Source organism: Macaca mulatta, chromosome 1 (genome assembly GCF_049350105.2).
Source record: "Macaca mulatta isolate MMU2019108-1 chromosome 1, T2T-MMU8v2.0, whole genome shotgun sequence".
In the NCBI taxonomy this organism is placed as follows: domain Eukaryota; kingdom Metazoa; phylum Chordata; class Mammalia; order Primates; family Cercopithecidae; genus Macaca; species Macaca mulatta.
The window spans coordinates 224,867,720-224,892,122 of NC_133406.1; the positions used below are offsets into that span (position 1 = coordinate 224,867,720).

At 57.3% G+C, this 24,403-nt stretch overlaps 1 protein-coding gene across 2 annotated transcripts in view; it reads left to right on the top strand.

The window, feature by feature from the left end:
- Window positions 1-241: 241 nt before the first annotated feature.
- EPHA2 (EPH receptor A2) overlaps window positions 242-24,403 on the top strand; it is a 31,370-nt gene continuing 7,208 nt past the window's right edge. The window contains 14 exon segments of one of the 2 annotated variants that reach the window (NM_001040678.1): window positions 242-352; window positions 5,184-5,251; window positions 7,100-7,769; window positions 17,621-17,776; window positions 17,873-18,205; window positions 20,220-20,335; window positions 20,818-20,971; window positions 21,423-21,522; window positions 22,047-22,102; window positions 22,353-22,478; window positions 22,591-22,779; window positions 23,528-23,589; window positions 23,692-23,901; window positions 24,096-24,245. In NM_001040678.1, coding sequence (NP_001035768.1) covers window positions 268-352; window positions 5,184-5,251; window positions 7,100-7,769; window positions 17,621-17,776; window positions 17,873-18,205; window positions 20,220-20,335; window positions 20,818-20,971; window positions 21,423-21,522; window positions 22,047-22,102; window positions 22,353-22,478; window positions 22,591-22,779; window positions 23,528-23,589; window positions 23,692-23,901; window positions 24,096-24,245 — 2,475 coding nt within the window. In that variant the 5' untranslated portion in view covers window positions 242-267. 2 annotated transcript variants of the gene reach the window in all.

Consider the following 24,403-nt stretch of genomic DNA (forward strand, 5'->3'; position numbering starts at 1 on the left):
AACCCCTTCGGACTTCCCCTCCCTCTCCTCCCGGTGCCAGCCCGGCCCCTTTAAAGACATTCCTGAGGGCGTGGCCTCGGTGACGTCACGCGGGGCATGAATGAACAGGAGTCGGTTCTCACCCAACTTCCATTAAGGACTCTGGGCAGGAGGGGCAGAAGTTGCGCGCGGGTTGGCTGGCGGGAGCGGACACCCAGGCCGGCGTGCAGGCGTGCGGGTGTGCGGGCGCCGGGCTCGGGGAATCGGACCGAGAGCAAGGAGCGCGGCATGGAGCTCTGGGCAGCCCGCGCCTGCTTCGTCCTGCTGTGGGGCTGTGCGCTGGCCCCGGCCACGGCAGCGCAGGGCAAGGAAGGTGAGTGCGCGCGGCGTCTGGCCCCCTGGCCCCCGGGCCCCAGTGCCCCCCAGGGCCCGGCGCGTCTTCACTCGCTCAACTTTGGAAACCGACCTGGTGCCGCCCAGTCCCGGCGAGCTGGAGTCCGGAGGGCGCACGGGCTGCGATCGAGGCGAGCCCTGGCCCCCAACCGGGGTCATAGGGGCTCCGGAGAATAAGGGGTTTCAACTTGGTCGCACGGGCCTCGGAGGCTGCGGAGAAGAGGACGCGGCGCAGGCCACGCGGTTGCAGTCCAGGCGGCGGCTTTGGGAACGCGTCCCGGCGGGGGGCGTGGGGAGTGCCCTAGAGAAGTGGGTGTTTGGGAGGCTTTCCGCGGGCTCAGCTTCTTAGTGACCTGAATTTACTAACCCACTTGCCGGGGTTTTGCGGAGAAGGCATACTGTGCAGGCCTTGCAGTTTGAGGAGGGGGCTCGGGCGGACGGGAGCCCCCTGGCGAAGCCCGTGTTCCCTGAGATTTTCTCCATGCCCCCCTTCACCTCCAGTGCCGGGGGAGAGCGTGGAGGAAGGTTCGGGCCAATCCCTGTTCACACACTACTTTCCCTCCTTCCCAAGCCGCACTCCCGGGCTCCCGGGGCAGGTTAGGGGCAGCGAGTGCGGACAGGAAGTCCCAAAGTCAAGCGTTCTGAGCAAGGGTGACTCAGAACGAGGAAATGCGGCAGGTGGGGGCGCGGCCTCCCTACGTGTGGAGCTGTCAGCCCAGGGCCACCAGGGAGTCAGGACACCCGGGGGTGGGAGACTGAATCATCCACCCCCGCCCCAGTGTTCCCGGAGCCGCGCAGGGTGAGGGGCCGAAGACTTTGCTTATGGCGCGGCGGGTGTGTAGTGGGGGTGTTGTCCCTCCGCTAAGGTCGCGGTGAGGATGGGGGCTCCTGCCCTGGCCGAGGACCTTCCTGTCCACCCAGCCGAGGCCAGCTTCATTTTCCAACAGTGAGGGCAAGGTTTCCCCGCCTGCCTGGGCAGAGCGAGGTTTCCGCAGGCTCCACAAGGGGAAGCGGGTGAGAAGTTCCCCCTTTTTTTTTTTTTTTTTTTTTTTTGAGACGGAGTTTTGCTCTTGTCGCCCAGACTGTAGACTGGAGTGCAGTGGGGCTGCCTCGGCTCACTGCAACCTCCACCTCCCGGGTTCAAGCGATTCTCCTGTCTCAGCCTCCTGAGTAGCTGGGATTACAGGCGCCCGCCACCATGCCCGGCTAATTTTTGTGTTTTTTAGTAGAGACAAGGTTTCACCATGTTGGCCAGGCTGATCCCGAACTCCTGACCTCAGGTGATCCACCTGCCTCGGCCTCCCAAAGTGCTGGGATTATAGGCATAAGCCACCGTGCCCGGCCTGTTTCCTTCTTTTTCTGCCTCCCAAACTGGGTTTGAAGGTTTTGCTGTTCCGTGTTGGGAGAAAAAGAGGCCAGATCTGGAGCCGTTGTGCAGTGGCAGGTGTTGGCGGTGGCATCCTGTCTCAGTCTCTGGAGTGACAAGACCCGGGTCTCAACTGGGACCTCTGGTTGCAGGAGGCACTCATGGTAGGGATTTCTGCCACCCTCAATATCCGCCCCACCAACGTTTGGTCCTCCCCCTTCCTGAGGGACTGTGGTTGGAGAGAAGGGGAGAGACAGCTGGAATCACTACAGGCCTTTCTCCTCGGCTGCCCATGGGGAGTGGGGGATTAGGCGGGTGCTTTGCTGCTGCAGCCCGGAGCTGGCCTGGAAGCCTGGAGCTGCCTTGTTCTTGTTCCCTGCGTCCACCTCTCCCCAGCCTGTGGTTAAACCCCACCCCCACACCCCGTGGGGTGCATGGGGAAAGGCTTGTGTATTGCACTGGGGTAGGGGTACATTTTTGCTTGACTCTGAGTCCCCGTGAAAGACTCCCTAGAGAAGTGTGCTTAGGTGGGTGTGGGCATGATGGCCCAGCTGGCAGCTGCTGGTTTCAGTTCCTGGGAACCAGGCTGGATGCGTTGTGACGGCCTGGGGGTGGCTTAGAGGGCAGGCAGGAGGACACAGGTGCCTTTTTCACCTACCCCCAGGCTGCTGTGGACTTCTTTCTTGCCCCCTTGCCCCTAGGCTGTACTTGGTTGCCCACGTGGCTCCTGTTAGGTCGTCAACAGCTACTGAATCTGCCCTCTTTTTTACAAATGGGGAAACTGAGGGAGGCCCAAGTCCTTGCCAACCAGGGACCTCTGAACAGAGGACCAGACCTGAGCATCCCGCTTCTCGGCTGCTGGAGCCAAGGCCCTGCCTGCCTTGTGGTTGGTGTCATGGTAGATTTCCTGGCATAGCTGGGCAGAGGCCTGGGTGGGTGGCAGGGGGTGCTGAGCTGGGGTGCTGCTGATGGGAAGAGGGCTGGAGAGTGCCAGAAAGTCCTTGGTTTCTGGTTCTGCTGGGGCCCAGTCTGCCCTCTGTCCCCTTCCCCTTTTCTTTCATGTTTTCCCCAGAGCGCCCACCTCCCCACTTCCTATAGGGCTCAGCTAGTCTTGGTTAGAGAGGAATGGGGGGAGCAGGGAGGGAACCACAGGGCAGTGGGTGGTAGTCCTGCATTTGTGGAGGAAACTGTGGAGCAATGTGGACCCACAAAGATGGCACTTACGATGGAACTCATGGCAAAGAAGGAGGTGTTTTTTGCTTTTTTTTCCCCACAGAAATGGGAAGGTAAGGGGATAGAGGGCTCATGGATAAGCCCTGCTTAGCCTAAGCTTCTCCAGGAAGCCGTCTGGGGCAGCTGAGGGGCTCCCAGGCTCCCACCCTTTCCAGGGAAGTGGGAGCCTCTGTCCCTGGAAGAACCTGGGGAAAGAGCCGCGCCCGCGTCAGGGCGGAGGGACCAGCACTGGGCGCCTCCTGTTCCTGGTGGTTGGTTTGAGGGAATTTCCCTGGGAGGGGGCTGGGGTTGGAAACCCGGGGCTGGGGGGGGGGCTTCTTCCTGCGTGAGGGCTTCTTTTCTTCTCTGATTGAGCCCTGTGCTACTTCTAGAGCCAGGCCTAGGCTGGAAAGGGAGGGCCCTCCATGCCAGGTTAACCCTTCAGAAGCCTGGTAGCGGTGAGCCCTCTCACTTGGGCACAGACCTCAGCCTCCTGTCAATCTGAGGGGGGGCTGCAGGACTGTGAGGAACCTTTGTCCTACCCACCCTGCTGAAATCAGGAGCCTCCAGATTCCTTCCTGTGTAGCTGGAACATTCCATTTGCTAGTGGGGTTAGTGAGTTTCAAAGCCCCGGCCCTGGGCATGTCTGAACAAATCCCTGCCCCTGCCCACCTCACTGCCCCCAGCCACCCTCCCCTATTCCCACAGCCTCTGCCATGGGGCCGGTGCCACATTGGATTTCCTCTTGCCTGTCTGGGCTGCCTGACCCTTCTTAGAGAGGTCTGGCCTGGTCAGTAGTGGGGGTGGCAGCATTTCACGCCCCAGCCTGGGGCCTTCAGCCCAGGTAGGAGGGCCATGTCACTTCAGGAAGGGGTTTCCAAGACCACCCTCAGAGCCCAGCTCCCATCTCCCCAAACCAGTCCATCCCTGCTCCCAGCCTGCCTGGAGCTCTGTCCACCCTTTGAGTCCTTCTCCGGTGCTGGCCTTGAGGAATGGGGCTTCTGAGGCAGATCCCTCATGCTCCAGGGCCCAAAGGAAGCACTGACTTGGTTTCTTTACCCCCACCTTAGGGCTTTACCCTCTGAATCCATCTTGCATGGGTTCTGTGCCTCAGTTTTTCCATCTCCTTACCCTCTAGGGAGGGCAGCACTTATTGGCAGCTACCTGGACTTTACTTGGAAATGGAGCGGGGGCAGTACCTAGGGTCTTAGGTTTTGGCTATGGCCTCTGAGCCTGGCGGAGAACCTGGGGTGGATCAGTGGGAGGAGCCCAAGGGCAGGACTGGTCTAGGGAAGCCCCCTGGGAGTGCATCCCTCCGCCAGGCTCCAGTTGCCTCTCTGGGAACAGGATGGTCCTGATACCTGGTCCCTCTGGGCCTAGAATGTCCCCTACAAGGGCTTTCATCCCTGATTCCCCAGGAAACTCTGGCACCCCTGGCAGGGCAGTGGTCAGGATGTGAGGGGCAGGGGCGGTGGGAGTGACTTTCCCAGGGAGGGGACCTCGCCAGCTGTGTGTATCTTTGGGCCCCTCTTAGGGGCCCTATGGGTTCAGGGATTTATCCTGCCTGCTCTGTGGCTTTTGTGGTGAGAAGATCGGTTTCCAGATACCCCCTTCCCTCCTCCACCCTGGAGCTGTTCCCACCTGTTAACAGGACTCTCTTCTTGGAGTGCCACAAGATGCACATGTACATATAGGTGCATATGTGTGTGCCACATGACCTGAGTGGGCTTGGTGTGTTTCCTGCTGGGGGGAATGTGGCAGAAGCAGACACCAGTGTCCCCAAGGCCCACATGCATGTGAAGTGCTGCCGAAGGGCCTTGTTCAAGGAAGCAGACGGGGCGGTGTGGTGTCATTTAATACCCTGCTCAGTCAAGCTCTCTGCCCAGCTGCTGTTCTCCTGCTGGGCTGAGCTCCCTGGCCTGCTCTGCCCAGCTGGGGACTAACAGAGGAGGGCAGCATGGCTGGAATCCTGGCCTGGGAGACAAGAGGCCCAGTCCTGACCCCAACCTGCTATGTGGCTTCAGCTGGGTTCCATCCCTCATGGTTCTCATGAGGGAAACATTCTGGCCCTGTTTCCCTCATGAGTCAAGGGATGGTTTTCTTGGATATGGTGACCCTGTGTGGTGGGGTCTCTGTCTGTCTAAGAGTTGGGGTTCCTGGAGGGATCCCCACCTTTTCTGCCATGGTCTGAGTCCTGAAGTCAGGCTCACCCCCTCTCCCTTCTCTCTTTCAGTGGTACTGCTGGACTTTGCTGCAGCTGGAGGGGAGCTCGGCTGGCTCACACACCCGTATGGCAAAGGGGTACGTAAGCCTTCGGGGTGGGGAGGGGTGTGGGAATGGAGCTGCTGGTCCCCTGTAGCGATGGCGAAACTGAGGCCCAGGGAGCATGGGGCATGGCTTCAATTCAGCAGCTCAGCCGGGTCTCGGGCTCAGGGTCCAGCTTCTCACACCAGACTCAGAGGCAGCCGGCCCAGGCTGGGGCTGGATGGGCATGGGAAGGTACTGGGGGCGGTAGGTGTAAGCCTGAAAGGTGGGGGGAACTGGGGAGACAGAGAAGGCCCTAGTGGAGCTGGGCCTTCCATGTTCCAGAAAGGCTGACAGTCAGAGGGATCTCTGACACCCCCCATCCACCTCTTGGGAGGGAAGGGGTTAAAGGTGTCCCCTGTCTCGAGATCTCAGCCCAGGAGGTGAGAGGTGAAGAAGAGACAGGGAACAGGAAAACCTGATCAAGTTCCTTCCCGCCCGCCCCTTTCCCACCTCCAGCTGTTGCTTCCCCTTCCTGTAGGGGGCTGCATTTCTCTGCCTCATTCTCACCCAGGTCTTCCCCTCTATGCTGTCCTGATGTGACCAGGAGTGGGGGCAGGGGCTGGAGGCTTTTCCCCCCAGCTGTGTGTGTCTGCTGTGTGATCTTGGGGAAGATGCTGCGGCTCTTGGGGCCTCAGTTTCCCTCTCTATACAGTGGGCCCTTGCTGAGTTCGTCCTGGGGCCCTGAGCTGAGAGAGGGGACTGTCTCCCAGGGACTACTTGGAATAGTCCCCACAGCTGGCCAGATCTGCATGAGTCGGGTTCTTGTCCCTAGTCACCCTAGCTCTGGGCAGGCTTGGCTGCGGTGTAGCCCTGAGCAGGTTCCTAGGATCCTGGAAGCCTAGCCGAGAGGGAACATGGGTCACCTAATACAACCCAGGCATTATACAGAGTGGGAAACTGAGGCCCAAGGGCATGTAGGGCCTTGGCCAATGTCCCACAGTATAGCCTGGGCCTCTCTCCTCCTCCCCTGTGCTTTCATCCATTCTTTTGTTCATTCATTCAACAAACGCTTCCCTGAGCACCTACTCTGTCTCAGGCAGGCTCTAGGGACACAGGTGAATTAGATGCAGACCCTGGCCAAGGAGCTCAGAATCTTGTGTGGGAGCCCAGATGTTGGTGTCCCCAGGTGCCGTACCAAGTGCACCTTGATAAATGGCAAGGGGTACAGGGCAAGGGGAACATGGGCAACTGTGGGAGCTGGATGGCAGGGGGCACTTGGCCCAACTGTGGCTTAAGCTGGGAATTCTTTCCAGAGAAGGCTGAGTTGTGATCCAGGGAGGGAGGAACGTGTTGATCTGCTCCAAAGCCAGATTCTAAATGATGGAGAGGATCATCCGTTGTTTTTGACTTCATGCCACTCCTGTGCTTGTCAACACACATGCGTGTGCATTGAATAATACTAACGGTAACAATAATCATACTATCTGCCCATATGCCTATTACCTTGTGCCAAGCACTGTGCTCGGCCAGTGTAGATATTCTGTCCTTTATCCTCACAGCAATTCTGCGAGGTAGGGCGTCTTGCTCCCATTGTATAGATGAGGAAATGGCGGCTTAGAGAGCATAACCCACCTGAGGTCACATGGAGCCCCGGACTCCACCCTCAGGCTCACAGTCTAATAGGGAGGTTCAGCTTCCAGGTATGTGAGAGCGAGACCAGGGGCCAGATTCTGGCTCAGCCACTTATGGATACATCCCCTACCCGCCCCAGGCCTCAGTTTCCTTCACTTTAGAACCGGGAGAGCACGTACCAGAAAGTGTCTTCCTAATGCCCCGCTGTGCCACCTGGGCCTCAGTTTCCCTAGGCGCCTGCACACGCTAACCTGTGTCTTCCCCTCACAGTGGGACCTGATGCAAAACATCATGAATGACATGCCGATCTACATGTACTCCGTGTGCAACGTGATGTCTGGTGACCAGGACAACTGGCTCCGCACCAACTGGGTGTACCGAGGAGAGGCCGAGCGCATCTTCATTGAACTCAAGTTTACTGTGCGCGACTGCAACAGCTTCCCTGGCGGCGCCAGCTCTTGCAAGGAGACTTTCAACCTCTACTATGCCGAGTCGGACCTGGACTATGGCACCAACTTCCAGAAGCGCCTGTTCACCAAGATTGACACCATTGCGCCCGATGAGATCACCGTCAGCAGCGACTTCGAGGCACGCCACGTGAAACTGAACGTGGAGGAGCGCTCCGTGGGGCCGCTCACCCGCAAAGGCTTCTACCTGGCCTTCCAGGATATCGGTGCCTGTGTGGCGCTGCTCTCCGTCCGTGTCTACTACAAGAAGTGCCCCGAGCTGCTGCAGAGCCTGGCCCGCTTTCCTGAGACCATCGCCGGCTCTGATGCACCCTCCCTGGCCACTGTGGCCGGCACCTGTGTGGACCATGCTGTGGTGCCACCAGGGGGTGAAGAGCCCCGTATGCACTGCGCAGTGGATGGCGAGTGGCTGGTGCCCATTGGGCAGTGCCTGTGCCAGGCAGGCTACGAGAAAGTGGAGGATGCCTGCCAGGGTGAGTGACGGTTCTGGTGGCAGGGAAGGGGTTCTGGAGGGACAGGTTGCATTCCCGGGTTCTGGTCTTTAGCTTTGGAATCGTGGGATCTTGGTAGGCTCATCCCTGCTTTGACACACATTAGTTCTGTTAGTGCAAATTATAGATCCTTCCCAGACATCAGTTTCCTTGTTAAGGCTGGATTAACTCATTCATTAAGAATGAGTGAATTGTGGCTGGGTGTGGTGGCTCATGCCTGTAATCCCAGCACTTTGGGAGGCTGAGGTGGGTGGATCACTTAAGCCCAGGAGTTTGAGACCAGCCTGGGCAACGTAGTGAAATCCCGTCTCTACTAAAAACACAAAAATTAGCCGGGTGTGGTGGCATGCACCTGTAATCCCAGCTACTTGTGAGGCTGAAGCATGAGAATCAATTGCTTGAACCTGGGAGGTAGAGGATGCAGTGAGCTGAGATCCCACCACTGTTCTCCAGCCTGGGGTGACAGAGTGAGACTCTTGTCTGGAAAAAAAAAAAAAAAAGAATGAATGAATTGAGAAACAGTAGAATGTGGATTTTATGACTGTTGACTCTAGAACAAGAATGGCTGTGTTCAAATCCCAGGTCTACATTTTTAGCTGTGTGGCTTTAGGCCATTTCCTTGACCTCTCTGTGCCTGAGTTTCCTCATCTGTGAAATGGAGATGATCATAGCGTCTATCTCGTAGGGTGGCTGTGATAATCAAATGACTTAATAGTAAAGTGCTTAGGTCAGTGCCTGCCATGTAAGTACTTTTAAATGTGGCTGTTATTTTTGATTCATCCCACGAATGTATACTAAGTAGCTCCTGTGCAGCGGCACTGTGGTCCCATAATGGAGTACCAGGAGCGAGTTCCATGTCTGTTATCAACTCACTATGTGGCCTTAAGCAAGGTACTTAGCCTCAAACTCCTCTTTTGTACATAGAAGTGACTGAGTTGGACCCGGGGTGCACATCCCCTGGCTGCATTTCAGGATCACCAGCGGAGCTTTTGGGAAATGCTTTTGTTGAGGGAGAGGTTGGAGCGGGGCCAAGGGTCTGCCTTTCTTGTCTGAATCTCCCCAGGGCCACAAACTTCCCATTGGGGCCTCTATTGATTTTCCATTGGGGCCTCTATAGATGACACACTGGGCCCAGAAAAGGGCCAATTAAATCAGACTCTCCTTGGGGAATGAGGCTTGGGCATTAGTGAGTTCACGTGGAGGAAGCTGTGGCGTGGTGTGGCCAGGGCCAGTGACAGCGGAAATCTCCACAGCAATGTGGATTTTCAATGGGTGACTTTTTCTGGAAATTGCCATGAGGCAGAGCATTTGTGGAATGCAGGCGGACCTTTGGAGGGCTGGCTCATCCCCTCTCTCTGGCATCTTCTTTGCTGAGATAAGCGGGACATTAAGGAATTGGAGGTTTAGTGGCTGCGATGCACACACCTTGGCTAAATCCCCCCTCATCTCTGGCCTTGGGTTTCCTTTGAGTCAAATGAGAAAGTTCAACAGCACCAGCAGACTTTATGCTTGTTTTCTAGCCATGGATCCCGCAGCCCTTGGAGGGGGTTGAAGGGTTGGAGGACCCTGAAGCCCTTTGTGATAGGCACCACTTGCCTCCCAAAGCAAGTCCTCAGAACCTTACTTAACACGGTCTGTAAACCCCGGATGAGAAGTTCCCTACGAGCCTTTCTGGCCATAAGCCTGTGGTGTAAGCTCTGCTCCGGCCCATCCCATTGCCCCCTTGTCTTCCCAGCTCCCCTCTGCTGAGTGAGCCCCCCTTCCCCAAGCGGCCCCTGCTTTTGGTGACCTCGAATGCACACTCCCAGTTTCAGACAATGACTGCGGGTTGGGGGGGCCCCGGGACGAGGCAGCCCAGTGGGGCGAGCAGGCTCCTCCTACATGACATCCTCGCACAAGAATGCGGGGGTGGGGGTGAGGGGCAGCTGAAAACTTTCCACAGGCTGGTGAGACAGGCCCCATAGAGATAAGCGGACGGTTGGGGTGGGGGTGTCTCTCCAGGAAGGGGGGCAGCCTTCCCTCCTCTAGAGGTGGGGGGTCGGGGTTCTGGCAGATTGTTTGCAGAGAGCCAAGCAGCCCCCTGTTGGAAGATCAGCCCAGCAGGAGGACAAGTTTCCAAGAGCGAAATTTCCTACTTAGTTGGTGGGACCCTGTCAATCGCTAGTCACCTATTGCCGGATTGTTCCTCCTCAGGCTCCTCCCACCAAAATTCCTTTCAGTGTGGATGGGTGCCGGTGCGTGAGATGCCAGGAACGCCCAGCTGGCTCCTCTTTATGCCTCTAGACTTTTCTCAGCAGCCCCTGGCCATGCTGCTGCGGGAAGTGATGACAGTCGCTACCGTAGACAGGAGCCGTCGGAGGGGCAGGCGCTGAGCCAAGCAAGCACTTTATCAGACGTGCGAGTGGAATCCACACTGCCTTTCTGTGCGGCAGGGACTGTGATCAGTCCCATTTGATAGATGAGGAAACTGAGGTTCAGAGAGGTAAAGAGGCTTGCCTGAAGTCACACAGCTAAGATGTGGCTGCATCAGGATCTGAATCCAGGCAGCGCAGCGGTGCCCAGGCTGCAGGATGGGTCAGGAAACGGGGCGGGAAGTGACCAGTTCCTTTGGAATCCCTGACTCAGCTCCTGGCCCTGGGGTAGGCTCTCTGGCCAGTCCTGGGGATGGCAGGGTCTGTTGCAGGGGCTTGGGGGCTCTGTTGGAGGCAGGGGTCCTGGAGAGGGCACTGCTGGGCACATTGAGGGAGAACCAGAGGGAGGCACAGGGTCTGCCCTCCCTGCTGGACCCTCCCCAGGCCTGGAGACCCAGATTCTTTCACTGGGGCTCCTCCTGGTGACCAACCAGACCCAGAGCAAGGCGGGGCACCCTGAGGTCACCTGACACCTTGTCTAGGTTATTCCCAGCTTGTCCGTTTCTCCTCAGGGTTCTTTCCCCAGGAAGCCTGGAGCTCAGGAAAGAGTTAAGTGGACAGAGGAAGGGAGGCACCTCCCAGGTGCTGTGTGCGGCAGGTGGGCACGCTGCCCGGAGCGCTCCCGTGAACTATGTCAGGAATGAGCCAGCTTCCCTTGGTTCCCCCTCCCCGCCTCTGGCCCTGCCTGCGGGACGGACAGTGGAGTCACTCGGGCTGACCGCTGTCCCTGGGGGCTGCTTTGTCTCCCTGTCTCCGCTTCCTGTGCTGGCTTCAGCAGCTGAACTGGCGGGGCCCCTGCTGGCGCCTCAGCCCTGGGGACCGCTGGCCAGGTGAGCAGGTGGCCAGCGGTCTTGGCCAGCGGCTCAGCTGAACAGCTGGGTGGCCAGAACTGGGGTTGTGGGGGGTTGGAGATTCCCTCCTGAGAGGCTCCTGCTCCCTCAGGGGGCCCAGCCCCTTGGGGATGTCCCCTCCCTACTGTTTCATGATCCCCCGGTTCATAGGGACACCCCATTCCAGGCACCATGTTGAACATCTCATAATCAGGGCTTTCTTCTTTCTTCACACACAACCCGGAGAGGATGAGGACTTGATCCCCATTTTACAGATGAGGAAACTGAGGTCCAGAGAGGAAGCAGTGAACAGTCACCAAAAGAACGGGGGCCTGGTACAGGAAGGCAGTTGCCCCTGATGTGTGTCCTTCCACCCACAGGCTGTATGACCATAGCACGTCCCCTCGGGGTCCCACCCCAATCTGTAAAATGAGTGGGCTGGACCTGTGGCCCTGAAGGATGCTGCCAACCTGGTGATCTGAGCTTCCCTCCTGTGGTTTCCCACTGGGGCTCAGTCTGAACCCCGGGGAAGCTGTTGACTGTGTGACTCAAGTGTGGTGAGGAGAGGTCCCACTGCTTGCAGCCCAAGTGGCCTAAGGTCCAGAGCTGACAGGGAGGAGCCCCTAGCCAGGGTATGGCTCTGGTGAAGGCGGTCTTTAGACAGGGTGGTCTCGGGCCGTGGTGGGGGCCGTGGCAGGATTCCTGTTTGATCACATCATGGGTGGTTCCCCAGGTGGGGGACTCTGGGAGCTGCTGACTGTGGCTCGAAGGCTTGTCCCCTCCTTGGGAAGTCTCACTGGGCCTTATTTCTGTGATGTTTCTTCTGGCCTACAGAGGTGGGACCATGGTGGCAGCACCCCCAGCCCCCCGTGGTATCTCTCACCTCTGTGCCCTGTCTGCCCCACCCTCAGCTCACACTGGGGGCAAAGCTAGGTGCTGGCAGCTCCGCTGGGCGGGCACCGGCTTCTCCCTCCCTCTCACCCTCCCTTTCTCCCTCCTGGAGGTAAGTGGGTCCCCAGAACGGAAGGAAGGAGGCGAGGGAAAGCAAACAGAAGATGAAAGGCTGGTGGCAGGATGGGAGCGGGAGGCGGGGGCTGAGGTGGGGAGCGGGGGCTGGGGTGGGGAGCGGTGCTTATCAATGGTGGAGGAATGTGCCTGCAGATAGCTCCTTAGGGTGTGTGTGGAAGGGACAGGGTGCTGGCAGCCATCGGGCCCTGGGGGCAGCCCCCCTTCTGCAGGGACGACAGGGCCTGCTGGGAACAAGAAGCCACCAGGGCCTGAGGTTGTCAGCTCCCTTATTTGCTGGGTCAGTAACCCATAGGTCACCATTTGCCGTCTGTCAGGGCCCAGAGACAAAGTCCAAGCTCCACATCCTTGGGCCAAGGTGGTTCCTGCAGTCGCCTGCTGGGCCGGGCTTGGGCGGTGACTAGCCCTAGGTAAATTGCCACCATGACCTCTTGACCTCACAACCTTGCCACTGCCAGCCTGGGAGGTGGCTGTGCCTTGGGATGAGGGGCTCCACTGGGGGCTGGATTTGCGTCATGATAAGGGCGTCTGTCCCTGAGTCACTTCATGCTGCCACCTAAGGGGCGGGCATCAGGAACTGGAAAAACCAGGGTATAGCCGGAGGTGCAGCCACTGTGCCCCAGTTCCCCTGCTCGGAGTGGCCCAGGCCTGCCAGACAACCGGGGCCAGAACAGCTCTCCACAGGTGTGCCACAGGTGTGCCACAGGTGTGCCACAGGTGTGCCACAGGTGTGCCAAAGTTAGGCTCTTGTGCAAGGCAAGTAGGCATTCTGGTGGACCTTCTCCACAGTGTCTCTCTGGGCGCTGAAACACTGCTCACTTCTCTGGCCCTGGAGTGCATATTTCATGTGTACATGGTAGGTTTGCCATCCATTCTCTCTCCCACTCACTCTTCCATCCACCATCCATCCATCCATCCACCATCCATCCATCCATCCATCATCCATCCATTCACTCATCTACCTGCCAACCCACCAAACTACCCATCCACTTGTCCATTCATCTGTCCATCCATCCACCCACTCATACCCCCCTCCACCCATCCATCCATCCACCCACTCATACCCCCCTCCACCCATCCATCCATCCACCCCTCCACCCATCCCCTCACCCATCCATCCATCCACCCCTCCACCCACCCACCTACCTATCCATCCCTCATCCATCCACCCACTCATCCACCTGTCCACCCACCAACCCACCCATCCACTTGTCCATTTATCTGTCCATCCTCCACATCCATCCATCCATCCATCCATCCCTCCACCCACCCACCCACCTATCCATCCCTTATCCATCCATCCACTTATCCACCTGTCTACCCACCAACCCACCCATCCACTTGTCCATTCATCTGTCCATCCTCCCCACCCATCTATCCATCCATCCGTCCACCCCTCCACCCATCCATCCATCCTTCCATCCACCCACCCGCTCATCCACCCGTCCACCCACCAACCCAAACATCCACTTGTCCATTCATCTGTCCATTCATCCACCCACTCATACCCTCTCCAGCCATTCGTCCATTCATCCACCCATCCATCCATCCACACACTCATCTACCCATCCGCCCACCAACCCACCCACCCATCTATCCATCCATCCATCCATCCATCCATCCATCCATCCATCCATCCATCCATCCACATCCATCCGTCTGTCCTTCCATTCAGCAAACATTAACTGAGCACCACTGGGCCATGGGATACAGATAAATTGGTCTCCATTCCTGCTCCTCAGGAGCTGCTACTCTCACAGAAGCTCCTGATACATGCAGGAATAATTTCTAATGGAACATGAAAGCCAAGTTATGAATTCCCCTTTATCTGTCTCACCATCATATCCTAGCACCCAACATTGTGCCAGACACATATGAAGTGCACATTTCTATTTGGTAAACATAAGATTAATAGATGGCCTAATGGGGGCCAGGGGGGCCAGGAATTGGGCAGTCTGGGAGGGCTGTGTAGAGGAGCTTAAGCTGGGTATTAAAGGATGCATAGGAGTTTGCTGGTTGGCTAAGGAACAGTAGGTATTTGGTGTATATGGGTGTGTTTGAGTGTGTGTGACCCCTGTCCCCACTTGCCCGCCCAGAATGCCAGGAAATCCAACTAGATAAAGTCAGGAAGAACACAGGGGCTTGCTGGTGTCCTACTCATGAACTCTGAGACCCCTGAGTACTTGGAAACTCTGGCGGGGTCCTGGAGACAGGCCCTGGTAGCTCTGTGGTTGGAGGAGGGGAAGCACATCTCGTCGGGCAGGCACATGCCCTGTTGACGCTGCCTCTCCACTGTATTATCTGGCACATCCGCAGCGGAAATCTCTCCAAATTCCCTCTTTCCTGGCGGCAGCAGGCAAGCCACCCCCAGGCGCTGGGGCCAAAGAGCCCATCTCTTCCCCCACTTCCTCCTCTTGGCATAGGAGCAGCCGCACGGTGGGGAGTCGGGGCATTGTGAGGGTTTGCTAAAGCCTTCAGTGGGTCCGAGCCGGGCTGTGGGGGTTTATGGCCCCTGCCTGGCCTGAGAGCCTGAGCTGGGAACGCCCCCGAGCTTCCCAAGTCTGCTGGCCCTGGACCACCTGGAGCCAGCACTTAGCCAGGTGAAGTCTCCTCAGCAGACAAGTCAGGGCATTTGGGGGAATTGAAACCCCAGGATAAACACGGCCCGGCTTTCTGGAGTCTCAGTTTTGCTCAAAGATCTGGGGGAGGAGAGAGCTATTTTTGTATCATGCAGATATGTTTGGGGAGGGATGCAATATACTCATGGGTTTCACAAATACAATAGGAGACTTGAAAGACATTTGGGGCTTGAAGAAGACCGCTTTAGCCACCCAACCAACCCCCTGGGCTGGATTCTACACTTCTCTGCTCACAGACACAAAAGTGCCCAGATCTGTGGTGGGCAATGCCCTCCCCCTCCCTCCACAACACAGAGACCCACAGCTGCTCTGAGATTAGTGGGGAGCGTCTGGCTTTTGAAGTGGGTCAGGCCTTATCTCCTGTCTCTTCAGGCTTGTTTCAGAATGTTGATTGCTCTTTGCTCCAAATTGAAGTGTTCCTAAGAACAGAAGTGGGAAAAGAGGCCCAGTGCGGTGGCTCACGCCTGTAATCCCAGCACTTTGGGAGGCCGAGACGGGTGAATCACTTGAGGCCAGGAGTTCAAGACCAGCCTGCATCTCTACTAAAAATACAAACGTTAGCCAGGCGTGATGGCGGGTGCCTGTAGTTCCAGCTACTCAGGAGGCTGAGGCAGGAGAATTGCTTGAACCCAGGAGGCAGAGGTTGCAGTGAGCTGAGATCCCACCACTGCACTCCAGCCTGGGCAACAGAGCGAGACTGCATCTCAAAAACAAAAAAAGAAAAAAGAAAAGAAAAAAAAAAAGAAAGAAAAAGGAGTGGGAGAGGAGAGAGGCTGAAAATCAGACATCCTAAGTTTGAGTTCTGATTTCCTGTCTTGGGAGCTTGGTGACTTCAGGCAAGGTTTTTTGTCTCTCTTCACCTCCAAAGTGGAACAAGCGCTAATAGTGCCTGTATATAGCAGGTCTATTGTGAGGACTAAATGAGTGTAAAATGCTCAGCCCGAGCCCTGCGCACAGTAGGTGCTTATTTGCGGTCACTGTCACTGGGACTTCAGGCTCTGTGCAGAGCAGGAGTCGGGCCCTGGGCCTCCTCTGTCCTGCTGCGTGACCCAGGACAAGCCCCCTTCCCTGGCCTGTGTGCTTGAGCTCTCGCAGGGCCAATGCTGAGGGTCTGCAGAAGCAGGATGGGCCGAGGAGGTGAGAGTGGCTGTGTGGTCCCTGGGCCAGGGTGGGGAGGGGACAGGGATGCAGCCTGGTTCTGAGAGCAGAGTCATTAGCAGGAAGTCACAATCTGGCACCTTATGGAGCTGGGTGTCCTTTGAGTCCTGTTGCCCTGACTCCTGGTCCCCCTCCCCACCTCTGCTCACACAGGGGACTGGACAGAGTCTTCGCTCCAGACTCTGCTCCTGAGAGTTACCCGGCCTGCTTGGGCCAGGGCACTTGAAATTGGCTTCCCTGGAGAGGGTTGTCCTTAGGCTATCAGGAGCCAGGCTGTCCCCAGGGTCTTGGACAAAAGCTGCCTCCAGGCACAGATTTTTCCTGAAGGCAGGAATCTGACCTCCCCACATCAGACCTCCAGCAGCTTTCCATTGCCTCCAGGATAAAGTCCCAGCTGCTTGGCCTGGCATTCTCAACTGCTTTATTGCTTGTTGCTCCCCACATTTGTGCCCACAAACCCACTCATACCTTCCGTATTAGTCATGCTCTTTCTCACTCCTAACTCCCTCTCCCAATAGCTATCACTCCCCTGCTGAACTCTTATGCAGCCTCTGAACCCCAACCAAAATGTCCCCTGTGACTTCTCAGACTTCCTGGCCAAGGTTGTTTCCCCTCCTCCACCCCCTTAGCTCTTAGCTTGTTTCCTCCCTCTGTCTTGCAGACCTTGTCAGGTGCTTCTGCTCCCTGAGATCAGGGGTTTGTTTTCATCTTGGTGCATACCCAGCACTGGGGCTGGGCCAGACACAGAGCAGAGGATCATTGTGTGTGTGGTGAACGTGGTGCTGAGGTTGGAGGTGTCTCAGGACCCTCTCACCAGAACAATCTGAAGGATTAGTATTGTAGGGTTGTTGGGGGAGCTCCCTAGGGTGGCCTCTAGTCACCCTGTCCACTTCAGCAGCTGCCCAAGCCCTGGACAGCCCTGCACCATGAGCCCTGTGTCTGGGCAGCTTCCTGCCTGTAGGGCCAGGAAGGGGCTTAGGGCAGCGGTGGGATGAGACAGGATAGGGTGGTGGGAGGAAGAAGCCCCCGGAGTCAGGTGCCTGAGCCCCCAGCCTGCTGGGCCAGGACAGGACTGGCCACTGGGGGAGGAAGAGTCACTTCCTGGCTGTTCTTGTGAGTGGCGGATATGACTCGGTCCTGGAAGCAGAGCCAGAGAAAATGCCGGGGGGCTTGGCCTTTCCTGCTTCCTGGTCAGCCCCGAATGGAAAGGCGGGCAGGTCCTGGGCTGGAGGGAACACCTGCAGGAATGGCATCCTGAATTGATGAGGCTGGCCAGTGAGTCAGGGTGGTGGTGACAGTCAACAAATACACATGGTCAAGAAGAGGCAGTCATAGCCCTGGGCAGCTCTCAGCTACCCAGGTGGGGACCTGACAGGCTAGTCTGCACGGATGAATGGGAATGAGGCCGGTGGGCAGCGTGCTTGGTGAAGTGCTTAGCTAGGCTGTGATGGGATTCTTGGTTAGCTGAAAGGCAAGGTATGGCCTTAAATGCCAGGCTCAGGGGTGTGGTGCTTCTTGCAGGAGCCAGTGGGGAGTGAAGCAAAGGTATGCAGCATGTGTGTGAAGCACTTCTGGGTGCCTGCTACATGCTAGGCTCTTGCCATGCATTTTTCCATCACAAGACATTTTGCCAACGAGAAAACAGGTCCATAGAGATTTATTGACCTGTTTGCAGGGCAGGGGTCCCTGGTGAGGGAATGAGGCAGTCACGTGGGGTGGAAGCAGATTGAACTGATGTCCTCGTGCTCTGTCTGTCCTGTGCCCACCAGCCTGCTCGCCTGGATTCTTTAAGTTTGAGGTGTCTGAGAGCCCCTGCTTGGAGTGCCCTGAGCACACGCTGCCATCCCCTGAGGGTGCCACCTCCTGCGAGTGTGAGGAAGGCTTCTTCCGGGCACCTCAGGACCCAATGTCGATGCCCTGCACACGTGAGTCTTGCAGTGGGTCAGGGTGGCATGACTGAGGGTGACGTGTGACATATCCGCCTGGGTCCAGCAGAGCACTGACTCCTCCCGTCTGTGCAGGACCCCCCTCCGCCCCACACTACCTCACGGCCGTGGGCATGGGTGCCAAGGTGGAGCTGCGCTGGACACCCCCTCAGGACAGTGGGGGCCGCGAGGACATCGTCTACAGCGTCACCTGCGAACAGTGCTGGCCCGAGTCTGGGGAGTGTGGGCCGTGTGAGTCTAGTGTGCGCTACTCAGAGCCTCCACACGGACTGACCCGCACCAGTGTGACAGTCAGCGACCTGGAGCCTCACATGAACTACACCTTCACCGTAGAGGCCCGCAACGGCGTCTCAGGCCTGGTGACCAGCCGCAGCTTCCGTACTGCCAGTGTCAGCATCAACCAGACAGGTGAGGTCCAGGGGTGGCAGCTGTGCCCTATGGGGCCTGCCCAGGTGGGGCTTAAGGAGGACGGCCACCTGGGGCTCGGGTGTGTTTAGAGAGAGACAGCAGAGTATGTGGTTAAAGGCACAGTCTCTAGAGCAAGCTTGTCCAACCCGTGGGCCACATGCAGCCCCAGCCGACATTGAATACGGCCCAACACAAATTCGTAAATTTTCTTAAAATGTTATGAGATTATTTTTGCAATTTTTTTTCCTTTTTTTTTTTGTTTGAGACAGAGTCTCGCTCTGTTGCCCAGGCTGGAGTGCAGTGGCTTGATCTGAGCTCACTGCAATCTCTGCCTTCTGGGTTCAAGCGATTCTCCTGCTTCAGCCTCCCAAGTAGCTGGGATTACAGGCACGTGCCACCACACACAGCTAATTTTTTGTATTTTTAGTAGAGACGGGGTTTCATTATGTTGGCCAGGCTGGTCTTGATCGCCTGACCTCATGATCTGCCTGCCTCAGCCTCCCAAAGTGCTGAGATTACAGGCATGAGCCACTGTGCCCAGCCTGCAATTTTTATTTGTTTATTTTTTTTAGGTCATCACCTGTCGTTAGTGTTGGTGTATTTTATGTGTGGCCCAAGACAATTTTTCTTCCATTATGGCCCATAGAAGCTGAAAGATTGGACATCCCTGCTCTAGAGCTGCTCCTGAGCTCTGTGACTGTGGGCAGGTTACTTAACCTCTTTGGGCCTCAGTGTTCTCACCTGTAAAGTGGGATAATAATTGAGGATTGAGGCCGGGTATGGTGGCTTACACCTGTAATCCCAGCACTTTGGGAGGCTGAGGTGGGCAGATCACCTGAGGTCGAGAGTTCGAGACCAGCCTGACCAACATGGAGTAAACCTCATCTCTACTAAAAATACAAAAAATTAGCCAGGTGTGGTGGTACATGCCTGTAATCCCAGCTACTTGGGAGGCTGAGGCAGGAGAATCACTTGAACCTGGGGAGCAGAGGTTGCAGTGAGCTGAGATCGTACCATTGCACTCCAGCCTGGGCAACAAGAGCAAAACTCCGTCTCAAAAGAAAAAAAAAAAAAAAAAAGCAAGCATGCAGCAAAAGTTAGTTCTTCTTTAAGAGAGAGAAAAAAAAGATAGCATTCAGCAAAAGTTATTTCTTCTTCTTCTTCTTTTTTTTTTTTTTTGAGACAGAGTTTTGCTCTTGTTGCCCGGGCTGGAGTGCAATGGCACGATCTCGGTTCACCGCAACCTCTGCCTCCTGGGTTCAAGCTATTCTCCTGTCTCAGCCTCCCGAGTAGCTGGGATTACAGGCATGCGCCACCACACCCAGCTAATTTTGTATTTTTAGTAGAGACGGGGTTTCTTCATGTTGGTCAAGCTGGTCTCGAACTCACAACCTCAGGTGATCCTCCCGCCTCGGCCTCCCACAGTGCTGGGATTACAGGTGTAAGTCACCGTGCCTGGCCTATTATTATTATTATTATTTATTCTCTCGTAAATATGGGACGCCTCTGATGTGCCAGCCCCTGTGATGGGGACAGGGTGGAGGCCTGGGACTCAGGTCCTGTGCTCCGGAACTGGAAGTTTAGGATCCTAGACTGGGATCTAAAGAGCCTGGGAGCTGGGTGTGGTGACCACGCCCATAATCCCAGCATTTTGGGAGGCTGAGGCAGGAGGATTGCTTGAGCTCAGGCATTTGAGACCAGCATGGGCAGCATAGGGAGACCCCATCTCTACAAAACATACAAAAATTAGCCAGGTACAGTAGCACGTGTCTGTAGCCCCAGCTATTCAGGAAGCTGAGGCAGGAGGATCACTTGAGCACAGGAGTTCGAAGCTATAGTGAGCCGAGATCGTGCCACTGCACTCGAGCCTGGGTGACAGAGCGAGATCCTATCTCAAAAAAATAAAAGAATCTGGGCTGTGGAGGATCTGGCTCCACGTCCACTTGTCCCCCACAAACCCTGCCTGCCCGCAGGCAGCTTCTTACCTGCTTCCCCCACTGCCTGTCCTGCCCAGAGCCCCCCAAGGTGAGACTGGAGGGCCGCAGCACCACCTCGCTTAGCGTCTCCTGGAGCATCCCCCCGCCGCAGCAGAGCCGCGTGTGGAAGTACGAGGTCACCTACCGCAAGAAGGTAACTCCCAGAGGGTCGGGGCTGGCTCTAGCTGGGCCGAGAGCAGGGGACAGGCTGGTCACATAGATGCTCACCAAACCACCCAGCCATCTGAAGAAGCACTCTTCTGCAGATGGGGAAACTGAGACCTGGGGTCTGCCAGGGGATTACATCTCCCAAGGCAGCACAGCAGAGATTTGTAGGAGAGAAGACATGGTGTCCTTGGAAGAGGCAGTCAGGGTGAGGACAGGGGCAGAATTTGGGGACCCCACACAGCTCGGTTTGAGTTTGAGTCCTGGGTCATGCATTTAGTGGTTCTGACCTTGAGTGAGTCACTTAATTCTGAGTCTCAGTTTCCTCCTCTGTAAGAAGAGCCTCAAGTTTGCTAACAAAGGCAAGCCACCTTGCTAGCTCAGGGTGGTCTCCAGTGGGCTGAGCCAAGGCCCCTGCCCTGCCCTGCCCTGCCCTCACTGCCTGCTCCTCTGCCTGCCACCCACCCACAGGGAGACTCCAACAGCTACAATGTACGCCGCACCGAGGGTTTCTCCGTGACCCTGGACGACCTGGCTCCGGACACCACCTACCTGGTCCAGGTGCAGGCACTGACGCAGGAGGGCCAGGGGGCCGGCAGCAAGGTGCACGAATTCCAGACACTGTGTGAGTTGGGGGACCCTGGGCATGGACTGGGCCAGGGCCCAGAACCAAGTAATTGAGACATCTTGGGAAAGGAAGTGAATCAAAGAACTTAGAAATGCCCCTTTCTCCGTCAGCCCTTCGGGGACTGTCCCCAGGCCTGGGGACAGGGAAGCATGGAGGGCTGAGGGGTGGAGGAGCTGGGATGTGAATTCACGACAGTGATGTGAGGAAGTTCAAATCCGCATTGCAGAAAGAGCCAGAGCTTTGAGCCTCACACGCCTGCAGTACCTCCTGTGAGACCTTTGGGAAGGCCTCCGCTTGACCGTCTGTGAAATGGGACTAAGTACCCTCTGGAGCCTTCCCAAGTGCAAAAGTGCAAGCACCCAGCACACAGTGGGGGCCCAGGTGTCTTGGGTGCAGCGCGGGTGTTGCTGAGATTTGTGATTTGTCATCACCTGATTTCTTCCACCAGCCCCGGAGGGATCTGGCTCCTTGGCGGTGATTGGCGGTGTGGCTGTCTGTGTGGTCCTGCTTCTGCTGCTGGCAGGAGTTGGCTTCTTTATCCACCGCAGGTTCGTCAGAGCCCATACCCTGGCTCCTCATGGGCTTGGGTGGGAAAATGGGGCAGGAACCTCCGTTTCCTCATCTGAACCATGGGGCCCATAGGACGCTAGTCGAGTCTAATCCCTGCCTCTGGATGGTGTGAGGATATACGAGCCGGAGTGAAGTGCCTGGCACGCGGCGGGGCCAGGACACGGGCTTCATTACCTCTGCTCTTGTTTTTAATGATGTGTCCACACTTCCTCCGGACACGCAGGCAGGAAACCCCGGGTAGCTGTAATGGGAATGCCTTCCTCACCGCTGCTTAAGGGGCCATTCTGGGGCCTAGATCCCGGGGAGGGAGTCCTGGCTCACTCCACCCGCCTTCTCTGCACCCTCAGCCCTGAGAGTGGAGCTTGGGCAGCGACAGCGGGGACTGGGCTGCGTTCTGAGCACCCCAGGTCCCCCTCGGACCAAAGTAGGGTCAGGAGGCTTCCCTGGCCGGAGCAGACCTCACTGATCTCCCTGCATTTGGTTCCCTGTGGGGCTGTTTCAGGAGGAAGAACCTGCGTGCCCGCCAGTCCCCGGAGGACGTTTACTTCTCCAAGTCAGGTGAGATGCAGCCCCCGCTCCAGGCCCAGCCCTGCCGGCACCGTCCCCAGCTCTGTGGGGGAGGTGGGGGCAGCCAGGATGTTCCCAGCTCACTGAGGTTGGGCCACAGGCTTCCGTGGGCAGCTCTGAGGGGTCCATCCCCCACAGCCTCGTCTAAGTCTCTGAAGATCACGTGACCTTCTCTGACTCCAGGGCACCCCCCATGGGGCCCCTCCTGAGCTGCCTGTGACCCCACCTCTTCTCCTTCCAGAACAACTGAAACCCCTGAAGACATACGTGGACCCACACACATATGAGGACCCCAACCAAGCTGTGTTGAAGTTCACCACCGAGATCCATCCGTCCTGTGTCACTCGGCAGAAGGTGATCGGAGCAGGTGAGGTCGGCCCACTGCCGAGGGGCCCTGAGGAGGCAGTGGTGGTGACACAGGGTGGGAGCCCTCGTGCTGGGCCTGACTGGGGCGCTCCCCTGACCCTGCCTGCCCACAGGAGAGTTTGGGGAGGTGTACAAGGGCACGCTGAAGACATCCTCGGGGAAGAAGGAGGTGCCCGTGGCCATCAAGACGCTGAAAGCTGGCTACACAGAGAAGCAGCGAGTGGACTTCCTTGGTGAGGCTGGCATCATGGGCCAGTTCAGCCATCACAACATCATCCGCCTGGAGGGCGTCGTCTCCAAATGTGAGGCTTGGGGCCTGCCCACATGGGGTGGAGAGGGGCCACCTAGCAGAGGCTCTGTCTGTGACTGTGCCCACCTCTCCTATACCTGTGCCCACCTTCCCCCATACCTGCACCCACCTCGTCCACACCTGTGCCCACCTCTCCCCATACCTGCACCCACCTCCCCTACACCTGTGCCCACCTTCCCCCCATACCTGCACCCACCTTCTCTATACCTGTGCCCACCTCCTCTACACCTGCACCCACCTCCTCTATACCTGTGCCCACCTCCTCTACACCTGCACCCACCTCCCCAATACCTGAGCCCACCTCTCCCCATACCTGTGCCCACTCCACCTGTGCCCACCTTTCCCCATACCTGTACCCACCTCCTCTACACCTGTGCCCACCTGTCCCTGATACCTGCACCCATCTCCTCCCCAACACCTGTGCCCACCTCTCCCCATACCTGTGCCCACTCCTCCACCCATGTTCATCTTTCCCCACACCTGTGCCCTCCTCTCCCCATACCTGTACCCACCCTTCCCCACACCTGTTCCCACCTCTTCTCACACCTGTGCCCACCTCTCCTACACCTGTGCCCACCTTGCCCCATACCTGTGCCCACCTCTCCCACATGCCCGGGTGCACTTACCTCTCACCTGTACCCACCTCTCCCACACGCCCTGGCCTACTTACCTCTCACCTGTGCCCACCTCTCCCACATGCCCGGGCGCACTTACCTCTCACCTGTGGCCCCCCCCTACAGACAAGCCCATGATGATCATCACTGAGTTCATGGAGAACGGGGCCCTGGACAAGTTCCTTCGGGTAAGGATGTGGGTTATGGGGCGGGTATGCCTGGTCATGGGGCCTAGGGCTGGCCTGGCAGGTTCAGGGCTGGCCTGCAACTGAGTGCCCATGCTCCGGCAGGAGAAGGATGGCGAGTTCAGCGTGCTGCAGCTGGTGGGCATGCTGCGGGGCATCGCAGCTGGCATGAAGTACCTGGCCAACATGAACTATGTGCATCGTGACCTGGCTGCCCGCAACATCCTCGTCAACAGCAACCTGGTCTGCAAGGTGTCTGACTTTGGCCTGTCCCGCGTGCTGGAGGACGACCCCGAGGCCACCTACACCACCAGTGTGAGTTGGGGAAGGGGACCTCAAGGGAGAAGCAGCCTTCGCCCTGCCTGGTGTCCTCTCGCCTGTATTTCTGGGCATGGGCTTCAGGAGGTGGAACACCTGTAGGAGTCCAGGGAGGGGTCCTGGGGCCTGGTTGCAATGGTCCTGGGGCCAGCCAGAGGGGATAGTGGTGACTAGGCCTGGGTTCCCTGCAGGGTGGCAAGATCCCGATCCGCTGGACGGCTCCGGAGGCCATTTCCTACCGCAAGTTCACCTCTGCCAGTGACGTGTGGAGCTTTGGCATTGTCATGTGGGAGGTGATGACCTATGGCGAGCGGCCCTACTGGGAGCTGTCCAACCATGAGGTGGGTGCCCTTGCCCTCCCCAGACCTGCCCGGACCTGAACTCAAGCCTTTACTCATCTGAAACTCCAGGGGCTGGGCAGAGGAGAGTTTAGACAAACCTTCTTAGGTTTGCTCCATAAATGTTTCTTTTTTTTTTTTTTTCTGGAGACAGAGTTTTG